Raw genomic sequence first — 24,553 nt, 5'->3', positions numbered from 1 at the left:
TGTTCATCAATCAGCCAATATATATAAAATAAATTAAATTTATTCTTGCCAATAAATCTATAACGTGTACCGGAAGCTTCTAAGATATAATATATGAAGTAACACTTCATCACCTATATATTATATATTTATTGTTACATAAATATATAATATAATATCTGAATATGATTTTGTCCCATTCGGTGTCGAGACCCTTGGTCCGTGGGGTCCTAGCGCTTTAAGGCTTTTTAAAGAAATTTCAAAAAGGTTAGTCGACATCACAGGAGACCGAAGATCTGGCAGCTACCTCGGACAAAGAATTAGTCTAGCAATTCAAAGGGGGAACGCTGCCAGTATCTTCGGAACCTTGCCTAAAGGGACTCCTTTTAATGATATATTTTAGTTTATGTTAAGTTTCGTTATTTATTTCAATGTATATTATTTTATTATTATTAGTTTATGTTTATAAGTTTAATTTTATTAATATTGTTGCTAATTACATGTTGATGTGTTATTATAAAATTAGATTAGTATAAAATAACGGCAATTTCTGACTTGGTCACCTTTTGTGTTGCATTATAATACGATTACTGAAGTAACTATGTACATGAGCTTGTCATTATCCAGCAATGCCTTAATTATGCAGCTGACCAATCATAGTGAGTTATTTAATATCTCGTTTAAGAACCCGGATATATTATGCACGGGTTTTCCATTAAACGCAAAATTGCAAAGGTGGTGCGAAAAAAGGACACCGAAATTGATACAGCTCTTTTAGCTTAGTCATATTAAAATTGAAATACCTATGTCTCATAAATAATATATACTTGTATATCCTACAATATTGTAAATATAGAATTGTAAATCATATAGGAGTCATAAAGACTACTTTATAAAACCCGTATAGTACACATTGATACATTTTTTACTGTAAGAAATTTTATATTAGTAATCTTGAGGTAATATTACCTGGTATGACACCGGTGATTGTATAGGGTCTAGGGGATTCCAATACGTAGTTAAAGTACATACCTACATATATCGAAATAAGCTATTTTAAATTTTGCTATTTCTCAAGGAAACCAAAGATTTGGAATCGCTATTTGTTTCCACAGTGAAGAGATTTGACGAGTTCGACCTACCACTGTGTGTTGTGTATTGTCGTGTGTGTACGTATATTTAACCATTGTTACATGTTGCTACCCCACTGGAAAAAGTGTTGGGGAAGTTTAATAAGTTCAAGTATTACGTAAGTACTATGGGGGGGGGGATCTTTAATTTTCTTATTTGGTGAACAGTAATTAATATTATTATTTACTTTCTTACACATAATATCCACACATTGTTTATGCTTGAAAACGAAATTCATTTTCGAAGATGCCTACAAAAAATGAATACGCTTATATACTATTAATTTTGAGAGCTTTGCTTTTACTGACAAGAGTAGGGGGGGGGGGGCGGTTACATTGCAGTAAACCTGCTTACCTAATTGAACAGCCCCATACATAATGACTTTGAAATGATTATTTTTAATCATGGTTTAACCATTGGATTACTTACAAATGTTTCTATAAAAGTACTAAGAGGCTTTAGGCAACAAATTAAAAAACGAAAGTACACAAGCGGCCTTGTAAAACCAATCTTTGAAAGGATTTACACAATCGTGTTAAACAATGGACGTGTAAAATCCATTATGATACCAGTTAACCGCAAATACTGATAATTATAGAAGGACTGTGTGTGTGAAAATTGTTGGGATCTGTCTTAAAACGTAGCTAATACCCGTGCTATAACATTCGCACGGACTATTCGCAAAGTACCCTTATCTAAATGGACGCGGACGGAGTGAGAAAAGTAACAAGTAAATATACAAATAGTAATTTCTATACTGTCATTTCAACTTTATATAGATTACTGATATTCTCTATATAATTTTTTACAAGAAATAGTTTTATATAGCAGGAGGCTCATCTGATATTAAGTGATACCGATAGACACTCTCAATACCAGAGAGTTTAAAATGCGTTGCCGGCCTTTTAAGATTTGGAACGCTCTTTTCTTGAATAACCCAAAGTCGTATTGGTTCGTAAATAGCTTAACGGGCAGCTGGCAAGATAGCGATGGTGCGCGGCAAAAAAAAAACGCTCAGTTGTGGAACGCCGGATGTTGAGTTGATTTTAATAGAATTTCATATGCCTCGACGTCCAATGATGATATTCATCTGTTATGTTAAATGCGGAGACATCCAACATCTCTTCGCAACACCAAGGAATTAAGCTTCTCAGAAAGTGACTGGTCGATATTTATATCGCCTTTAAATAACTCAGTAATTAGAACTTCATAACGGATTCATAACGCTAGTATACTAAAGCAAAAAATCATAATTCTCTGAGATCTCAATATTATTATTGACATTGGCACTTAACTTGGCCAGATTTTGCGAGGGAAATTGTGCGCATGCAGTTGGATGAAACTAAACTACTTCGCCGCCTCGTGCGCCTAAAGACTATGGCCAACTTTGAATTATACCTAATAAACAAAAGAGGTATAATGCTGGCAAGAAAATCTTTTTTTACGTCTTTTGTTTTGCTAGTAAAAATGCCCGAGGTTTTCTTCACGCATATTTTATTTAACCTTCGCCGAAAATATTTTATAGTATGCGCTTTATAAATGAGTTATTCTTATGAGTGATCATTTAAAGGCTGTTTAATTTTTAGTGGTAAGTAGTAATAGTAAAGAAAATAAAGTGTGTATTTGTATTTTATACTACTAAATAAATCTCCTAGTGCTAATAATATAAAAGATTTTTAATTAAAAATGCAATTGCACGTTATGACTTACCAATTATAATTGTTTCACTTATATAATATATATTATATAAACGTACACCACATTATATATAATACATTTTCTACAGTATAAGTTATCTATCTATTTACAAGAACATACAAGAAATAACTATTACTACACTTCTAACTACAAATTTTAGTTTTTACAAGTTAACATACTTATTTGCCTATGTTCTCTCCTTATCACTCTCATGTCAATTTCAAAACATAAACGTACTAAAACAGTTAACTTGCCTTCTTGCAGTATTAACCTTAAATTGTTATGATGACAATAAGTACGTTCTATGTTAGTGAAAGTTACGAGACACGGTTTTGAGAGAAAATGCTAGTACAGTGAAGCGAATCTGTTGAATAGTGAAAGCACAAGGGGACCGAAGGAGGTCAACAAAAAATATGTTCAAGGTAATACACTTTTGAAAAACGAAATAATTGTGTCGCAAGACTGTGTTTTACCCATCAAATTCACAATTAATTTTCTTAAGAAAAGAAACTGAAATTTCGAAAACATTAAACTGTTCTAAATTTGAAATATTGTTAAATTATAATAAATCTTGTTGCAATGATTAGTTCGATTTTTAAAATTTCGTTTTCATTTCAGTGTAAATATTATACCGATGTTTCGCATAAAGTTAACCTCGAAATCATTTCGTAATATCTAATTCCATTAAAATAACATTCTTTGTACTGTTAATGAAACCATCAACTCGATTTTAATTTGATAATCGTTGTCATAAAAATGATTATAGTTATTCAACAACATTATCTTTCGATAATTTCACATTTTAACAAAGAATATTTTAGTATTTAAAAAATTGACAACAACTTTGATGGAGCGAATAGTTCTAAGATGTCTGGACGATAAAATATATTTTTATAATACGCTTTACAAGTTCATTTGAAATTATGAAACGTACAAATAAAAATAATTTATCGATTAATCAATCAACAACTATCGTGATAATTTAAAATTGACCTTCAATTATTATATCGGAAGCACAAGGAATTTATTGTTTTATTAGATATTGCAAAAGAAATTGAATCAACAACTGTACTTATGTGTAGTATCATCGGACGATGATCCTTATCGAAAAACATTTATATAATCACTAAAACCTGTAAGTTCATTGCACTTAATTGCATTGCACTTCTCAACCTTCAACATACTTCCCAAAATAAATGGTCACATGAAAGTTATGCTTTTTAATTGACATTTTAATTTGAGAACTTTTATATTACCGTGATTTAAACTGGTATGCAATGTATGAGAACTTTACTCAAACAGTTATTCTAGGCCAAGAGATGGCGCTAGCACGCATGATAACTTTTTATTGATAATTAGCTGACCCGGCAAACGTTGTTTTGCCATGTTTCTAGGAAACATTTTTTTAGCTCAATAAAAATAACCATCTAGTATAATAAAAAATAGGGGTTGATCGTATAGGGGTGAAAATTAGGGGTTGTATCTATTTTTGTATGCTGTATCATAAAAAAATAAAAACAAAAAAAAAATCTAAAGAAAAACACACACTTGTACAACTTATAATAAGTAACAATCAGATTTTTACTGAGTAGAAAAGTCGGGATGGTTTAATATTTAACGTGTCAAGATCGTTAAAATATTTTTTTAATAGGACCGAAAGTGTCAGAATTTATAAACAATAATAAAAATGTTTTTATTCACAATTTTTTTAGTAATAAGTTTTGAAAGATGTGCCTATGTGCCTAGTTCTTTCGTAGAGCTACTTAGGCTGTTCGATAGCTAAACATATTGACTTTAAACGCTGTTCCAACATTGGTACATTAATAAATCTTTAAATAAAAGCCCTGAGTTGTTATATTGAAAGAACTTGTTTTTAGTGTAAGAATCGCTTTGATAAACGGTTTTTCACAGTGTAATAATTAAAATCTAAAACGGCAAATAAAAATATTGCTCTTGGGTGCTTGGTGTGTAATTTATATTCAAAATTATGTGAGGTTATCTTTTATTTTTTCATCTTTTTAAATATTGCAAATATTAATTTTGTGTTTTGATTTATATCTTTTTTACAGCCGGATAAACATGGATCTGGAGTTTCGAAATTTGACTTACACGGTGCGAAGTCGCATCATAAAAGGTAAGATTTTTATTAATGAATACAGATGTTTTCCCTTGACTGAGGTCACGAGTTTCGCCAACTTGCCTGATCTAAGCACGCATAGAGAATACTGGCAATGCATTTCACACATGGTATTGTGTCTACGAGGATATCACTTAATATCAGTAGCCTTACTCAATTAATTAATTTTTTACATGACTTACTATTTAATAAAAAAATAATATACATTGAAATAAATAACTAAACTTAACATAAACTAAAATATATTATTAAAAGGAGTCCCTTTAGGCAAGGTTCCGAAGATACTGGCAGCGTTCCCCCTTTGAATCGCTAGACTAATTCTTTGTCCGAGGTAGCTGACAGATCTCCGGTCTCCTGTGATGTCGACTAACCTTTTTGAAATTTCTTTAAAAAGCCTTAAAGCGCTAGGACCCCACGGACCAAGGGTCTCGACACCGAATGGAAATCAATAATTATATTCTATATTATTTTTCATATTTCTATAGTTTTCATACCACATATATCGGCATTACGGATGTTGGTTTAGTATCGTTACAAAATTAAATCGAATTTAATTCAAGTAAAAACTTGGATTCTGAAACTGTACCCGATGACCAACTCATGCCATTAAAGCGAAAACACAAATCAATTTGAGTATTTTTTTTATGATACAGAGAGAACATAAATTCTGTGAGCTACATCTTAGAAGATATAATCTTTATTTGAGTAAAATGTCATGTTAACAAAAATTTGAAAAGGTCACGTTTTTGAAGTATCTTAATTGATCGGCATAAACAATAATATAATAGATTCCCGACGAACTAATAATATACATTAAATTACAATAATCGTTGTTTGAAATGCAAAAATCTAACACATAAAAAATTTATCAATGTCGGAACTACGATAAAACTAAATCAACATCTTATCAATAATATTATGAAAGTTACTTGTGGCCTTTAAATGAAGGCTAAATATTCCTACTAATTATATGATTAATAAATTAATATGATAACTGCAAAAGTTAATAAAAAATGTCATTATAATCTGACACGACTTCGCAATTTCAGTGTTGCCAGCTAAAAAAGTGTATTGAAAGTCTCATTTATATGTTATCTACCACGAAGTGTGGCAAATCACGTTGTAGAAATAGAAGCATATTATTTTAATTTTTTTTTTTTTTTTAATTTAAATGCATGCACTAAGAATTTAATAACTAGTTGTAACCTTCCTATGTCGGCTAAATTTTAATCTATCACAAACGTGTAAAGAAATAATAAAATTTGGTCTAATCTGTTATTGTTTCGTTCAATTTAGTTTTACCTGACGTTTGTGATAGAGTTGTTTATGGTAGTAAATAATCTACTATAGAATTAAAGAGGAATATTTGACATTTCCTCGGTCATCGACATTGCGTATTATCTCAGGAAAACTAAATTTACTTACATTTGGTCCTAATGGCGTAACGGCGTAAACGTATGGCAAAATTTAACTTAAAAAAGGTCTTAATCGCATCAGAATGTACTAAATGTAAGCTTATTAACGATGCACATCGGTTTTCACGAGATAATTATTGATAAGTGCAAAATCCGCATCCCCTTGGATTGCGCGTTCAAACATTGACAATAACTAAATTGATTATTTTAGGCTACTGTTTCAACAGTAAGTTTCTAAAGCGGAGGTTTCATACACTTATTAGCTCTTGCAAAAAATAGATACAGAACAATACAGAATACATCTGCAAACATAGAAGTCACTGCGTGGAAAGGGCGTTCTTAATCTTTTTTTTTTAATGGCTCTGGCACGATTTGTGCATTAGCCAGCGTCAAGTATAGGATTTTTTATAATTCGTGCTTGTCTTTAAAAATTCGACCGTGTCCTCCATGTACGGCTTAGGCACTCGCCCGGTACCGCACAACCCTCCCTAAGGCCGTGAACAAATTTAAATTTAATTAAAACTTGCCCTCGAACCGGGAATCGAACCCGGTACCCCTCACCCAGCTGCCACTTAATAAGACCGCTAGGCTATGAGGCCCCTGTTCTTAATCTTTCTCTAGATGATCCCTTACAAGCATATTTTTTGTTTTCATAGAAAACTTACTACAGCCTCGAGATTAAATGATCCGTAAAGCAACATCTTGGATTGAAATTTTGCATACAATCACTTCTCGTTTTTATCAATCGCGGTCAATGACACAGACCTGAATCGATCGAAAGAAAAAAGTCACTGCAATTCTTTAACACGACCCACTTTCGCGCATATTTTACAGAAACTCGACACTGTTTCAAATTTTTTGTTCTTAAAAGTAACTGTATGAGGTGTTTACGTAAAATGTGTGGGAATTTTTTTGAAGGAAGGATATTTAACTAAATGTGGTTGCTTGAAATGAGAGTGTACACTAATCCTCGACCTAAGCCATTTATTGGGGAAAACGTATTAGTAAATTGTTCAAGGCCACCTCGAGATATATGAAGGTAAAATTGGTTTGATTGTCAAATAAAGGTGTTTGTGGTAGTTGATTAAGCGTGGCATCTACCTTCTGGTAAAAGTTAAAGTCGTCTAAAACTATCTGTTACCAGAGATGAGAAAAATTATCGATTTTTATATTAATTGATTATTTTTTTGTTCTAATCGATTTTCTAAATCGAGTTTTGCTGACACTGCGATCAATGAAAAAAAAAACGCGTGGTCACTAAACATAATAAAGGAATGTCACTTGTCAGTCGAAAAATTTAAAGAAATCAACTTTTCAATTAAAAATCGATTTATTTCAAAGAGAGAAACATCGGTTATATTGTAGTAAATTTCTCCTGTGAATTTGTAAAAAAATCGACGAATGTGCATGAATATGGTCATATGACAAAGCGTGAGCGTGTCATAAAAATTACCATAAAAATTAGTTTATCGTTAGTGGGTCACGCTCAAAGTAATTTGTCTCAGCCCCTGTGTCCAACGACATCCGAACCGCCACAATAATCTTTGATTTATGAAAGTACTAAACATTGACATAAAACGTAACGGATACAAAAATAATATTATTTAGAAGTAGAAGTTTAGTCTGTCCCTCGGCAATCGGGCGACATCTGAGCACAGCTTTGAGTTTAGTTTATAATGTAATAAATTCCCAATTGTATAGTTTAAAGAAGTTTTATTTAAACAATGAATGCTTTAAATTAACACAAACATTTCTGATCATGCGGGACACTATTTCCACTTTTACGTTTAAATCTGATCTCAATTTCTATTCCAGCCTGATTGACAATAAAAATATGTTTATTATGGAACATAAGATACAGATATCACTTATTCCATTATATATTAGGTACTAGCCGTTTCCCGCCCGCTTTGCAGGGCGAATTAAAATAGGAAAGAAATAAAATTTTATGTTTCATTATTATTATTTTTTCATATTTTTATTATTCTTCTTTTTAACTTCCCGCTAAGAAAATTGAAAATTTTCGAAACGTTTTCGAGACGTGAGACGTTTTGAGGTTTTAGGAAGCCTCCCCGAATGTTTCCGCGGTGAAGTCCGTATGTATAAATTTTCATAAAAGTAAAACAGCAATAAAAAAATGAAGAAATGTTGGAATTTAAAAAATAAATAGCCATAAACCATCTAGGAATAATTTCGAATGGAATTCGATACGATCAGTGGTTTAGGCGTGAAAGTGCCTCAAACGAAGACCATTTTTCTTATATATATAATATATAGAATATAGAAAATCTATCCATACCACACCAAATTTATCATACTTTTTAATCTGTTGAAACGAGTAACATTGTATCCGGTGTTATTTATAAAGCTAATTCTATATTTGGGGCAATAACGACTCTTGGCTCTTAAACAAAAAGCAACTCGTGTAATAACATTGTAATGAATTTACTCAAAACCAAAGACAATTGTGATTGACAAATGTGGAATGCTGTGTCTGTAGTGGCGCAGAGCTGAAATTTATTTAAGAAAAAACAAAGACGACTGTATCAGTAAAACTTTGTTAAATGTATTGTAATTTTTGCTCGTTTTTAGTGTTGATTTTAATATATGATACAGTATTTTTATTATTATAAATGTTTTGACTTTTAGATCTCCGTCTGGATTGTCTTACAAGAGACCTTTTAGATCGTTTGTTTACTTTTTATCACATGTTTTGTGATATTTTACCAATAAAATTAAGTTATTTTTTAAAAATAAAATACCGATACATTTATATTTTACAAAATTTACCTATTTGATCCAAGCCATATTTTAGTGCCTTAAAAATCAAACAATTAAAATGAATTAGAATTTAAACACACGCCTTTAAAGATTGTATTACGCATTTAATTGTAGTATCTAATGATATAATTATTCTTCGTGCGTAGTTGTTTTATTTTTAAAACGAAAGTACAAAAGCAAAACTTTGCAATAAAAATAATTTCCGTACGTAACAATCGAGTTATCAAAACTTGTCGGCGTTAAAAACGTTTCCTCGATTTTTAATAGAAATGGTAATTAAAAACTTATTTCTGTATTACATGTTGTAATTAAGGTATTATTAGTTGACAAGGTTATATAAAAATAGAGACGAAGTAATATAAAAAAATATTTATTTTAAAAATAACAATCATTTTCAGTATTTATAATTTTTTTTACCGACATAGTAATAATAAAATTAATAAAAAGAAAATTAAAACAAATAATTACTATATACATATAAATATATTATTACTTACTTGACGAAGTATAAAATATTACTTATTCAAGTAAGTAATATTTAATTGGTCTACTATTTTCTGAAAGTCTCGCGGGCGTAGCATGCAACCCAAGTGTGCTCCAAGAACTCGGTTTTTTTGTACCTAAGGGAAATGTGCGACGGCGAAGGCCAAGGTTATCTGCGATACCAAGGACCAGAACCAGTCAGAACCAGTGTTACACAGATCCCCGATATCAAAGACTTTGCCCCTACTGAATGCTGTCTCCGACACAATCGACATTTTCGCAAAGTGAATTCACAGTAGCGAGTTGTGCTAATATGCATATGCAATATGTGTTTAATATTTTATACTTTATTATATTTTATTTTTCCTTGAAATTATCGTATTGCCATAGACTAAAAGGATAATTTACGTATTACTGTAATAAATAAATTATCACTAAGCTACATAAAAAAGTAACGATGTTTCAGACAGGCTGCAATAAGAAAATCTGCCATAAAAATAAGAGACTAATTTAGCAACCGTAAATAATTGTACTTAATTATGTACACATAAATTTTATTAAAAAAAAATTTCATCTATGTATTCTATGTCACAAAAAATTTAGTAAAAATGTATGCAGCCAGTGTAAATTATAGTGGTTAAGAAGATAGGTATAAGTTGTGTGTTGCTTAGCTAGTAATTATAGTTAGCTAGTAATAATAAATCGTAATCGATTGTCTAACATGATAATATTGTGTGAATTATTATCGTGTTTATTAGCGGTCCTCTTAGTTTCACGGAACTATGATAACTCGACTGATATACCGGCGTTAATTGTAAATTCAATGGAAAATACAAATTCTTTCAAACATAATGAATGTTGAATGCCACATTTATGCGACGAAAAAATATTAATGTTTTGCTATTATCTACTAACCTGCCTTTAAATCCCGGTTGGTATATGAGTTAGGACAGAAGGCCTTGCTACTGAATAATCAAACAAAGTCGCTTTAAGCACCTTTTAATTAAATAAATAATTAACCGATCCAACCTGTTTTCCAAACATCTTTAATAAACAGAAAGCCGTTTTCAGTATATCCATAGATAATATTAAATCAGTCATCCGCTTGTATTATTAATCTGTGCCTAGGAAATACTAATATGCAAAAATACTGGCTTCAAGGAAACATGAGACTGAATGTTAATTGCACTAATCCATTGTTTAAAAAATTAGTCCGTTATTTTTTAAATTTATTTCGCCTGTCATGGATTTTGCACACGTAGCCTTCTAAAGATTTTTGAAACCTATTAATTGTGTTTTAAGTCCTAATATTATTATAATTCCTTTGTTATTTTATGACATAATATTATTTTTTGAATATAAATTGTTTTGTTTTTGTAATGTTTGTTTTGTTTAATAATAGTTTTGATTGATATTTGTATGATCTCTAAATGTATATGTTTGCCTTTAAGTGCTTGACACATGAAAAATTTTATTTTGTGTTGGTTTTTACTAATGTGTCAGTGTGCCGTTGGCAAGCTTTATCAATAAAAAAAATAATAAAAAAAATACGCCATCCGTTCTAGCTACGGTGACGCATGGCGTTGTTTGTTAATTATCGTATAAAACGGCCGGTGGTGTCGAATTCTACCAAGTTGAGTTCATTTATCATCATTGGATTTTCTATTGATACACAGTACGAACATGGTCTTTGATAATTGATTAAGTTTCCGCGTAGGTCCACGTAATTGTATACTTTAATTAATTAAAGAATAATTAAACAAACATACATTTGTAATCAACGCTAATTAACGTTTGAAGATTTTTTATTACATCAGTTCCGTTAGTCTAATTAGCAATTGTATTAAGGTAAAAAGTTTGCTATTTTATCATTGTGTATTGAGATATTTTTTTATTTTCTTTGTTTTACACGTTATAAAATTACTTGCAAGTAATAATTCTCATAATATTTATGTAACGTGTTTATCTTGTTGTATGTTTTGTTTCAATTAAAAAGTCCAACTGTTTCAAAGGGCAGAAAACAATTGAATTTTCCGACAGTCGTACGTCATTAACACCCGTCGAAGTTATATGAAACAGTATTGTATTACTCGTATCTCTATATTATTTTTCTAGACTTCTTTTACTGCTTAAGAAACAGCTGAAAGCGGCGTATGTTCTATTCTGGACTTATAATATATATAGCACTTATACGAACTTATAAGTCTTATGAAACATAAAAATTAAAAGAACTAGGTTATTACTAGAATATTACTAGAACTATTCATAGAAAAAAAACTGTCAGTGTATCATGACACGGTTATTTGATTTCAGTGTGTTTTATAATATACAGTCACTTGTTAAAAAGGTATTTTTTGATGAAATATTAACTTTTTTTAATGCTTTTAACTGGCTGTTCCTATACTGGTGCTCTTATTAAAATGGTTTATAATTAAAAATGTATATGATTTTATTTTCATTAAATTATAAGGGAAACTGAAACTATATAAAGCAATGTGCAAAATAGTGTCCATGTTTTATTATGTCTCCTTATCCTTTTATTTCGCAATAAATTTTAAATTTACGCGTTTCCGATGGAGATAATAAAATTACATTTATCAATGTCATTTGTATACAACTACTAAATTCATTTAAGAAAACGTTTAAGATATAAACCATATACTGTAATATAATAAATGCAGATCTCATGTTTTATTTAATATTAAACTGATGTCGATAAACTGAATACATTCCGCGATATATACATTGTACATACATTTTATGTGCTGTAGTATGACATAGTAGTCAGTTTGTAATACCGACTTGTTATTATCACCTATTTATTATAATTTTTTTAAATTATTAAATAATTATAATACCATGTTAAGCTTCTAAAGCTAACACATAGCGAAACCGCCATTTTCTTTCAAAATAAAGCATTTTGATTAATATTACAAAAACCGATACGTAATATTATATCTCTCTGATATTATACATTATGATTATAGTTTAAGGGACCATTATCTATGATCATACCACAGAGTATAGACTATTCGAAGAAAGATACACCACAGAATAAAATTTATTAATAATTACTATACTATTGAAACCTTAGGAATGAAAATCGACTTTTATTTAATTCTTTTTAATGATATTTGTGTATTTGGAACCTACTTTAAAATGTAAGAATTTTTACAGGAAATTTCTCGATACAACACACTATCAAATTATCCTAGGATTAAAAGATATTAATATTTTATCAGTTGACCTTCATAATAGATTCTTTCCGCTAAAATTATCAAATATATTCTAGAACAACTGCGTATATGTTTTCATAGACACATTTACATGATTATTATTTATAAGTCCTAAAAACATCATTGAATCATGAAGTCGATATTTTTAGTGTAAGAGGGCTCGTTTCGTAAATGTGGCTCTAATGAACACCTGACTTTGATAATTTGACCTTGTTACGGTTTCATGGTCACGGGGTGTATAACCTGAAGTTTAAATTTGGAAGAGTGCATAAGTATTGAATCACATAAAAAACAAAAATATGACTGCAAGTTCAAAGCTCCCATACGAAAATAAGTTCTATAAATAAACCGTTGATTTATTTTCATCCGGAGACGATTTGGGATACCTACAGTTCAAAATAAATACAGTGTGAAACTCTGTATAACGACACTCAAGGGATTGTGCATATTTTGACGTTACAAAGAGTTGTCGTTTAATGGAAAAAGAAAAATGTGTATTACATAAAGAAAAAGTTTTTTTAGACTAGTGTTATTAAACATAAAAAAAACAATTCTTATTTGAACTCTTGCTAACGCTTTTGCTGCACCAGCAAATATGTTGTATTTTTTTACTTATTTTATTTATTCCCATTGAGGTGTATATGCTATGTAGAGTGTATGGAAGACACGCTGAACCAACCAAGGTCGAGTGATATCGACGCTTTATGGGGTTCATCTTTAAATCGACGGACTTTAGATGGAGTTTACATTGCATGCAATTTTGATGTAGTACTCTCAATACATTCGGAACCCTAACGGCAGCTCTTGTCCCTTCCCCTGCACCACGAGTCTCTCTATTCAGTACTTACCACGTCGCGATACGTGACCAAAGACAGTGAGAAATCGACTTAGAACGTTGAAAGACGCTTGACTTTCAGGTCATCGATGGCGTGTTGGTTGTTCTAAATTGGGTCCACAATGTCCTCAATTTTGACATGCAGGTTTGATCACGATGATTTAAAAAGTATACAGAAGTCCACTCAAGACTGCAAGTAACTACTAACTATACCATTTGGGGCCCGTGGAAAATTCTTTTGATGGGGCCCTATCAGTAAAAATCGTCACGTTGTACTCAGTTTAATTTTAATAAACTTTGATATTTTCAGAGTACTCTATTACACGTTGTATATGTCCCACTAATGGCCGTAGGCCTCTTCTCTTAGGCGAGAGGGAATGGTCCCCACGCTAACCCAATATCCCCTAGCTAGCGTATTGGAGACTTCACATTCATCCATCGAACATATTAATATCTCTTGGGAAGGGGCGAATGGGTCCTAATAACCTAATTAACCCGAATTTATTTTATCCAGAATGCCAAATTCAATTGTTATCAGCTTTTGTTTATAATATAATATGCGCGTCTAGACAACTGGTAGTGACCTAAATAGGAGAGAAACAAGCGCAAATATTATCAAATCATTGAACTTGTCACATCAATTTAATTTCTGTAGCTTATCACAGGTCAAATGTGGACCCGTATTTGATACGTCAATTCTAGTTTCAAGATATTATATATACAAATATAATAATATATAGGTACAAACCTACTAAAGTAGTTGATTGTAGCTTATTATCAAGGTTTGAGGTACATATACGGACGCTTTTTTATTTTAACGTAACGTAGATAATTTTACTTTGTCTTTGGTGCTAACTAGACATGGGGAGAAATTGGTTATGCCAAAAATTAATCTGGAATTGTATAGGAATAACACTTATTGTATCAAGGTTTATAATAATTTACCAAAAACATTCAAATACCTTCCTACTAGTGTTTTTTAAAGTTTTTAAAAATCGACTTAATATGTTATAACATATTTTCAATAATGTGAGATGATGTAGTGATAAAACAATATAAGAATTGACTATGATGATATGATTGATAATAATATAATGTAATCAAATCAAATCAAAATCATTTATTCATTTAGGTAACACAATGTACACTTATGAACGTGAAAGAAATACATATTAAATGCTTCTAATTTTACATTTACTGCCACTTCTCAAATCAAGGGCGTAGAACGGAAGAGAAGAACTGGCAATAAACTTTCCGCCACTCTTTTTAATCGTTAAGTTTTTTTTTACACAATGTTTGTAAGGAGCTGCAACCATTACACCATTTTCCACATGACATCTTAAGTAATTATTAGTTAGTTAATAAAAATAAAATAAACTAAAAACAAAGATTTGTCCTCTATCAGCAGGAGGCATGGTGAAATAAAACACGAAATAATATGTAACTTCTATGTAAAACTCTACCTTTTAACTATGTTAGACTAATTTGCGAGCCATTAATTGTGGCAGAATATGCGAAGTTGAGATTGTACCACCATAATATTCTTGTACCATATTCTAACAAATAAATTATGCTTTTCATTTAAAAAAATATATTTAGTTGGTAGCCACATACCCCTGTCCTCATACAATAGTACAAGTCCAAATCCTTTATATCCGATTTCGATTTTAATTAAAATTATACAAAAACACTTATTTTACTTATCCATTTAAAAAGTATTTCTTTTAACAACATTCTACATTGTCAATAATTATAAATAATCAATAAAATCAAAGAAAAACATTGGAAACAATGATAATAATATGCATAGCAATGCAATAATTGCAAATTGTTCTAAATGGGAACAAAGCACATAGCATTGTTGTTACAAAACTCACTGCCACAGTTTATATATTTCTAGTAACGCAGGCCTATAAAAAAACCAGCGCCTTCAAATGTTCATCGTTTGGCTCCATAGAGCTGGATTAGGGATTAGTGGTAGAGGGCCGGTGGTGGCAGGAAGCTATTACTGTATCCTAGTTATAGTATAAGCGAGTCCCACAAAGCAGGGTGGGTACAACGCGTTTCCCTACAAAAAGGAACAAGTGGTAGTTGGCGGTCTCCTATTAAGTGTACCAATCAAATAAAGCATTCATAACACAATACGCTCCGTGAATGAACCAGAAAGGTAGCAGTAACTAGGGGCACAGCTTAAACATACCGACCTATACACTCTCCGCTTCATTGTAGCAAGCCAGTAAAAGTAAGTAAGGAAGTAAAGAAAAGGTTAAGACTCTGATCGATTCTGGGCAGTGGAGTTAAAGATTTTTCCTTGTGCGCAATGACTTGCAAGTATTTGCTGGTACGGGGGAGGAAAACATCGAAACATCGTGCCTGTCATAGACCGACCATTGTTTATAAAAAAGATAAATTATGCGGAATCCTGGAGCAATTAAATATTCGTAGCGCCACTCAATGATTTCTAAAATAAATTAATACACGGTAAAATCCATTTCCTCATTCTTACGAGGCCATCTTAATATTTCCATGATTACGTTTAAATTATTTTCTGAGTAACTATACCAATTACAAACTGTCTGATAATCTCTGTGAATCAAGGCTATTGTTGTGTGGATGAGCGGATATAACATATTGTATATATATATAACATACATATGTATGGAGATTTGATAACTATGGAATAAATAACAGCACAGCTGCGAATGATTCATTATTTGGATTGATCTAGTCTATACTGGAAAAGTAAATGAATGAAAGACTCACATGAGAGTTATAGGTTATATAATCAAGTATTTCTATTTAGGTCACAACTTTAACAAGATTTTGTTTAATTGAGCAATATTCTGTGCTAGTAATAATGCACTTTAGTAACAAAATACCAAAAAACAACTGCTCTTGAAGCATCTACCAGCTATTGCCAACGAGTAGTACTGCATCCCTTGGCGTTATCTGATGTGGGGTCTCTCTTCTACCGCGTTTACCATGGAGAATGTTCAGAAGAGTTGTTCGGATTAATACCTGCTGAGTTTTATTGTCGGACGTCGAGGCAGAATACAAAACTTCTCCCGTATCACCTAGATGTCTGTTTCACAACTGAGGGTTATTTAAGGCACCGCGCACCACCACTATGTGGAACCAACTCATCGAAGTATTTCCGAAACAATTCGACTTAGGGTCTTTAAAAAAAAAAGCGTTCTATATTCTACGTTGGATGAAAAATGTGATTGTTTATGATTCTTTTCTTTTATTAAACAAGGTCTAATGCTCATAATAATCAAACACGCGTCGAATAATTATAAACAGTCTGGACAGACTTACAAGGAAAGAACAAATTTAGATTCATTAGTCTTGACGCCTGCATCTTTCCTTCTATTAGCAATCTCTAACAATCTTTCCATAATAGTGACATCATCTAACAAAACCCAGTATTTACTTCCCACTATCCGAAGCATTGGTGTCGTATGAAATTTGGTATAGAATCGATGCATGCAATTTTAAGACCACGTTATGTATTTATGATATTTATTTAAAAAGATAACTACTAATGCACAATACAATTGACATTACAAAAACTATAATAATTACTTTGCGTGAGGTGGGTTTATATTGTATACCTATTTAGTATTATTTTAATGAGAATTTACGAAGTAATTGGATTCTTAGAGTGAACACTAAAGCAGTAAACATCTTAACAACACTTATACACGTTTTAAAATACTCGTGACCTTTAATAGTAAAATATGAGTAAAATAAACAGAAGCACACAAGATCTTGTAAAATAACACTTGATAAAAGGCGTCATTTAAATATCAATTTACAAGTTTCGAATACTTATAAAATTAATACACACTTCATTAATTAGTAAAATATTAGCTTTACATCTTCAGAACAATTTTAAAAGGTCTGTGGTAGTGGAAGATCGATAGAGTCTGGCTAGAAGAAGATAACGAAAAAGCGCGGCAAATTAAAAAAAAAATTAGTATGGTATCCAGTTTGATATATTTTGTGGATAAAACTTACTTGATACTTGATTTTATTTTATTATTTTTTACATTGATAGTAACTGTATTTCTATGAAATTAAATACTATACGTATTTAGTCTTTTACTATTGATACTTAAAATGACTAGCATTGCATGGAAAATTAATACTATATTTATTATAAAACACAACTTTATTTGTACCTAAATGCCAACCTAAATGTTGATAATAAATCCTGCGAAAGAATCGAAATATTCTATCATATTAATAATGGTATCGTCTATGCGACACATCATTCGTTGGTTGGTTAAACGTCATAGTTTATGGTGCAAAAGGCTTAACCGGAAATTATTGATACTGTATCCTCACGATGAACAATGAACGGGTGTTTACAGCGACAGATAATTAAACTAAGGCACCAAGTTTAAAAGTGTTTCTCCGTAACTTGTTAAGAACCAATACGACCCTTTTAGGTATGAAAATCAGATTTCTGTAAGTTCCACGAATCAATTGATGTTTTTTAAGCATTTAAACCCCTTACCCTACCCCTTCTTGATACATGGTGAGGTTTAAGACTACGTTATTTTCCCGCACTACGCAGAGAAACTCTCCGATCGATGCGTGAAGGACGAATATTGTGCATCTCTAGACAAGAAGGAAGGAAAAAATTTAACGAAACCTATCAGTATTATTTATTTTACGAGGAAAAGTAAGAAATTGGATTGCCATCGGGAGATAAGACTTGTTAGAAACGAGTATTTATAAATAAACGATGATATTTAAGTTTTTATTAATCTGTTTGTTCAAGGTCCAGTTCTCTCAGTCTTCGTACTCTTTTGTTTTATTATATACGAGTACATCGTGTCTCGGCGGTGAAGAATGTTTGCGTTTGTGCGGTTTCCAACTTGTTTCAATGTTCATTTTCGGACCATCATATCGCTTATATATTTTTCACAAAAAAACATACACTATCTTTACAGTACTAAACCAATACTCTCGCAATTAAAAATAAAATGTATATAATATTCAATACATAAGATACACAATATCGCGACTGTGAATAATAGGTTGCTCACCCCAAGACTTTAAGTACATAGTAGGCCAACTGTAAGTTCCGTGTTGTTTGTAATTTATTATCTCTAAGACAAATGTTGGGTACATTATACAGTATAGGATAGTAGGGTAGATGCCATATATATATACTAGCTGACCCGGCAAACGTTGTGTTGCCATGTATATTATTTCAAGGAGACATGTTTAGTTCAATAAAAATAACTCTCTACTATAATAATAAATAGAGGTTAGTAGAGGGGTGAAAATTAAGGGTTGTATGTATTTTTTAATGCCACATAATAAAAATAATAAAAAAATGTTATCAAAAAAATGTTTCTTGGGGTGGACACCCCTTATCACTTAGGGGTTTGAAAGATTTTCGATTCTCAGACTTACTGAATATGCATAAAAATTTCATAAGAATCGGTCGAGCCGTTTCAGAGGAGTATGGGAACGAACACGAGAATTTTTCATATTAGATAAAAATTAAAATTATATAAATCTTCCTTAAGGGGTTTAAATGGGTTATTAAATCTATTTGATGTCTGTCGCTGCCCACGAGTGCTGTAAAGCATTGGAATTGATCGACTGAGATGCGTAAATTATTAAATATAAGTTAAAGTTTAATCTAAATGCGTAGTTTCTAAACCAAAAACTAACTGAGGTAGAGTTTAGTAGAAGTGTTATCTACTCCAATGATATTTCGGTTCAAACTCCCTTTGTCTAGCTCTGCTGAAGACGCAAAATAAACCAATGCTCTGGGTACAGTGAGCAAATGAATTCTCACAAACTGACATTTACAGAATACAGCATGCAATTCTAATAAATAGGTACAACTATTATAGTAATTAAATCGTGTAGAATCATTTAAATAAGCAAATTGTAATGAAATATCGTAACGTGTATGTGTAATGAGGATCCGGAAGTGTTTGAAAGTAGGCCGTCGATCAAGGTAGACTTGTTTTTAGGGTTGTTATTAGGGTCATGTATTGTACAAGTACAGTTAGCAAATCGTGTTATTTACCCGACCGGAAAGACATGTACTTTCATTGGATTTCTATCTACGCGGTGTAGTATATAACGTTGGAAAGTTAAATAAATAAATTTCACTGTTTTATGATCATTTGTCAATCTAATTGGATAGTAGGTGATCAGCCCTCTGTGCCTGATACACGACCATCGACTTTTGTGTCTAAGGCAAGCCGGTTTCCTCACGATGTTTTCCTTCACCGTTCGAGCGAAAGTTACTTGTTACTTTTTAAAGGACACAACTTACTCCAGATTGGCTGCTCAGATAGCAATACATACGGGATAAGAGTCGAGGCTTATGACTTCTTCATATCAAATCCAATAGTTTTCGTACGGGAATTGTGCCTAAGAGTCTACAAAGTATTAATTTAAACCGTACGACAATTATACAAATATTTATATATATATTTTTTTTTTTTTGGACAATTCACACCAATTGACCTAGTCCCATGCTAAGCTGGTGAAACTTGTGTTATGGGTACTAGGCAACGGATACATACATATAGATAGATAGACATATAAATACATATTTAAACATCCAAGACCTAAGCCCAACACCAAATGCTCATCACATCGATGTTTGTCTCAGCCGAGGATCGAACCCGTGACCCATGGATTCGCAGTCAGGGGTACTAACCACTAGACCAATGAGCCGTCAAATGTGTGTGATGTCATGTGTTTATAACTTACAAAATTACTGCTGCCACAATGAACATAAATTCAAGAAAATAACTTTATGAAAATGTTTCATTCATTTATTTCAGTTTCAGTTCCATCACTGAAACATTTACCATTAAAGGCAGACTTGTTTCATTTATATATAGAACATATTTATTCAATATGCGATAATTTCATAATAATTCGAAAGTTTTCCGGCACAAAAGGTTATTAACCTATGTTGTATAACTTTTTAACTTAACAAGGTGAAGAATAAATATAGCAAGCTAGCACTCTATAATATTAATTATTAAAAAATAGAAACCTCTTAAATAATTTAATTTATTAAGGGTTTAACTTAAAGCAACTATTAAAATTAACTTTTTTATTTAAAATTTACACACAAATATACAGTATTTACAATATACTTAACCTACATAGTAATAACAATAATAAAAAGTTGATATGAAAAGTAAAACAAATATAAAAAGATTGGTCCCTGTGGCATTGTACCTTCAATGCTGGCAGCATTTCCTCGCTGTATTGCGATACATAATCGCTGAGCGAGGAAAGCACTAGCTCTGAGGTCACCGGTCTACCTACCAGGCGGTAATTTAAACCTTTAATTAGCGCCTGTGCACGCCCAAGGAGAAAAAATGAAAGTTGCCTGGAGGAAATTTATGTACCTTTCCGCCTGCTGTATAAAATATATTTCGAGGAAGGTACTAAAAAAATGAGTGGCACTACAACCACAACCACCAACGATTTCTGTTTACGTCATCATATTTACTTAGTACACAAGTAGACGATCAGCCAGTTTCCCCGCGATGTTTTCCTTCCCAGAGCGGATGATAATTGCAGCCTAAAAGAAAGAAAAGTCCTTTGGTGGGACCGTGATAGGCCAATACTACTTGTACCATGACTTGCACATCAGAACTACGCAATATTAAATGTGTTTATAATTATACCGATTATATAACAAGAATAAATATTTATTATAAATTAAAATCTACCGCATTGTATAAATAATAGTGGTTTTTGGCTGTGGTTTTTGTCTTTATTTTATATAAGTCGTTATGTTAATTTGATTGAATGACATCATTTGTTAGTATTTTCAATTAGTACTTTATTTTTATTGCACCTTTATGAATAAGAAAAAATAGCATCTAATTATAAAAATTTCGTAAACTTTGTAGAGGCTATATTCGCGAGACAATGGACTTACGTATGAATCCTATGTTAAATCTAACACATTTTTGACACACGGAAATCATATTTAGGCTGAGTTTCAGAGAAGTAATTGTAAGACGGTTTAAGTCCGAGCTAAGCCAAGTCACGGTCAGGGTAATTTTATATAACCGTACTGTATACAATGTTCTTGTTAAACTTCGCAGTCTTCTTTTGTATTGTTTTTGGTATTATTATAGACAAGGTAAGTTTTCTCTGTAATCACACTCGCGTTCTATTGTTTTGGTATTATTTTAGACAAAGTAAGCTAGATCTATGGCTCGCGTTTGATTACACGACTTTCCTTAGCCTGCCTTGCGATTCTGTAACTCACTTTTCGAACTCACACAGCGGTTATCGCAGCGGCGGTCGCGCTCAAATCAGTCGTCAAGCAGTCATTTTACGACTTGGCATTCTGATAAACAATAAACTACAAGCTCCCTCCGCTTGTCAAGACATATTGTGAAATTGCTTAACAGAATACCATGAGATTCCAAAAATGACGTGACTGACGAAGGGAGCGTTGTTAGTGCGAGGTGAACTCACAGATTAACAGAATCGCACGGCTGGACATTGACCGTTTTACAGTCTCTGAATATCATACTTTGTTCATGTTAAAACTCGTTTCTGAAACCCACACTTAGAGTTGGAATACTCATAGTATTGAGCAGATTAAACAGATTAAGATTCTTAGAGCTCAATTCCTCTATGCAGGCAGTTATATAATAAGAAATTTTAGTAATACATAAACAATAATTAAGATTTGTTGCGGTCCGAATGAGTTGTAAAATTTACATATTTTTTTAGGGTCATCACGACAAGTTGTTAAAGGCGTAAATGGAAGATTTATCTCCGGACAGCTGGTTGCGATCATGGGCCCATCTGGTGCTGGTAAAAGTTCACTGTTGAATGCAATATCCGGTTACAGGTAAATAATTTTTTTTATAACCGACGGAACAAGAAGATATCTGAGATGTATCAGGCGAAGTTCGAATGAAAATTTTGCTGTTGTAATTGTATAAAGATTCACGAATTTATATAAATAGGAACTAAAGCTGAGAGGGAACAGAATTAAAGGTTGTCAGGTCCCGTTATTAAGGATCTTATATGGTCTTGAAATTATCTGTATAATATTATGAAAATGTTTAAAAAGTTGTGTACATAACTTGCAATCACGGTCGATAAAAATATTTAATTTTTGGTCTAAATTACGTAACGTCATTTCCGAATACCAAAATGTATATTTCAACATCGGTTGTTATGTGCTCTTGCGAGGTTGCTTTGCTACATTTCACAAAATCTATAGATGAGCCAAAGCAACGTTATACTTCAGTGAATCTTTTCAAACTATTTCAAATTTATTCGAATGCTAATAGTAAATTAACTTTTAAGGTCAAATGGTGTCGCAGGCGAGCTATTGGTGAACGGCGAAGCGCGCGATGAGAAATCGTTCCAAAGATCTTCGTGTTATATCACTCAAGAAGACTTGCTTCAGCCTTTATTAACTGTGCGAGAGGCGATGGACGTCGCGGCCAGCTTGAAATTGCCAAAAGGAAGCAAAGCCCCCTCAGAAGAGATATTACAAGAGTTAGGCCTGTTGGAACACCAGCACACTAGGACCGACCTATTATCGGGTGGACAAAAGAAGAGGTAGGCAATTGCAAAACAAAAATATTTAATATACTAAACACAAGATAATGCTTTCCAAGATTAACTAAATGATGTATTTATTTTTGTGGGCCCACAAACCCGTTAATTAATCGTCCGCCCATCAAAATGTTAAACTTAATACTAAAAGTATCGGAGCAAAAAGTTGACAGTCATAATTGAAAGTTCTTTAATAATTTAGGACACGCATGTTATATAAAAAAAGAAAGTGATAATTTGATATTATCACTATACAGGATGCTCAAAAAGTTGTGGATCAAGCGCAACCAGGGGATAGATGAGGTCAGCTGCAAAAAATTGTTCTACGGGTGGTTGCCTGGAAGAGATCGCTCGAAAGCGATAAGGCCGCCAGTTGCTCTCCTTTTTATTTAATTATGTCAATTGTACTATATTTATGTATATGCAACGAAGTATTAATAAATAAAAATAAAATAAATATTAAGTGTCACCAATTAATATATTTTTTTTTAAATTTATTTCTACGATTATTAAAACACGTGGCATTTTAATTTACAATTCGTCATTTGAGATTTCAATAAATTATTTTGCATAAAATATAAAATACTAATATTTCATAAATTCTCTTTACAAAATTTTAATTTTAAAAATAGAATTTCTATAAGGTAATTCGCCCTTCTCACTCTCTCTCAATCGGTCTCAATCGCTCTCTCCCTTTTCTTCGACAAAAACGCTGCTCATCTTCGTGACGCTAATATTATTATTATTGCGTTTCATCCGTAAAAATGTTACCCTCATGCACCTAAAGAAGTTTCACTTCAAAAACAGTATTTTAGTAGCTATATTTGAAATGTTTAATCAGGCTATCAATTGCCCTGGAGTTGGTGAACAATCCTCCTGTATTCTTCCTTGATGAGCCGACGAGTGGTCTGGACAATGTCACGACTGTGCAGTGTGTCAAGCTACTAAAGCAGCTCGCGAGACAAGGAAGAACTGTGGTCTGCACCATCCACCAGCCTGCCGCTTCGCTCTTCGAGTTGTTTGACCAGGTATTATAAAAACTTTCATTCAACGCGTTAAATTGTGACTTTAAATTTTAAAGTGTAAACTGTTTTGACGTTTGTGCTTTAGAGACCGCGGTGCGCTAAATTGTCAGATCTGTCAGCTGTCAGAAATTCAATAATAGTTTCGCCAGATCGAACTCGTTATACTCTTTGAACATAGTATGCATCTTCGAAGTCCCTACATAATAGGTATAAATTATTCACACTCACTTATTCAAAAC

At 32.0% G+C, this 24,553-nt stretch overlaps 1 protein-coding gene across 1 annotated transcript in view; it reads left to right on the top strand.

The window, feature by feature from the left end:
- Positions 1–24,553, top strand: part of LOC125048608 (ATP-binding cassette subfamily G member 4) — a 52,513-nt gene that overhangs the window by 15,162 nt on the left and 12,798 nt on the right. The window contains exons 2-5 of the mRNA XM_047647359.1: positions 4,878–4,942; positions 22,450–22,570; positions 23,035–23,292; positions 24,131–24,317. Coding sequence (XP_047503315.1) covers positions 4,888–4,942; positions 22,450–22,570; positions 23,035–23,292; positions 24,131–24,317 — 621 coding nt within the window. The 5' untranslated portion in view covers positions 4,878–4,887. The remainder of the gene's footprint in view (positions 1–4,877; positions 4,943–22,449; positions 22,571–23,034; positions 23,293–24,130; positions 24,318–24,553) is intronic.

The sequence above is a fragment of the Pieris napi genome, chromosome 4, assembly GCF_905475465.1.
Source record: "Pieris napi chromosome 4, ilPieNapi1.2, whole genome shotgun sequence".
NCBI classification, from domain to species: Eukaryota; Metazoa; Arthropoda; class Insecta; order Lepidoptera; family Pieridae; genus Pieris; species Pieris napi.
The sequence above is the reverse complement of the archived record's forward strand: the minus strand, read 5'-3'. Positions and strand labels throughout refer to the sequence as shown.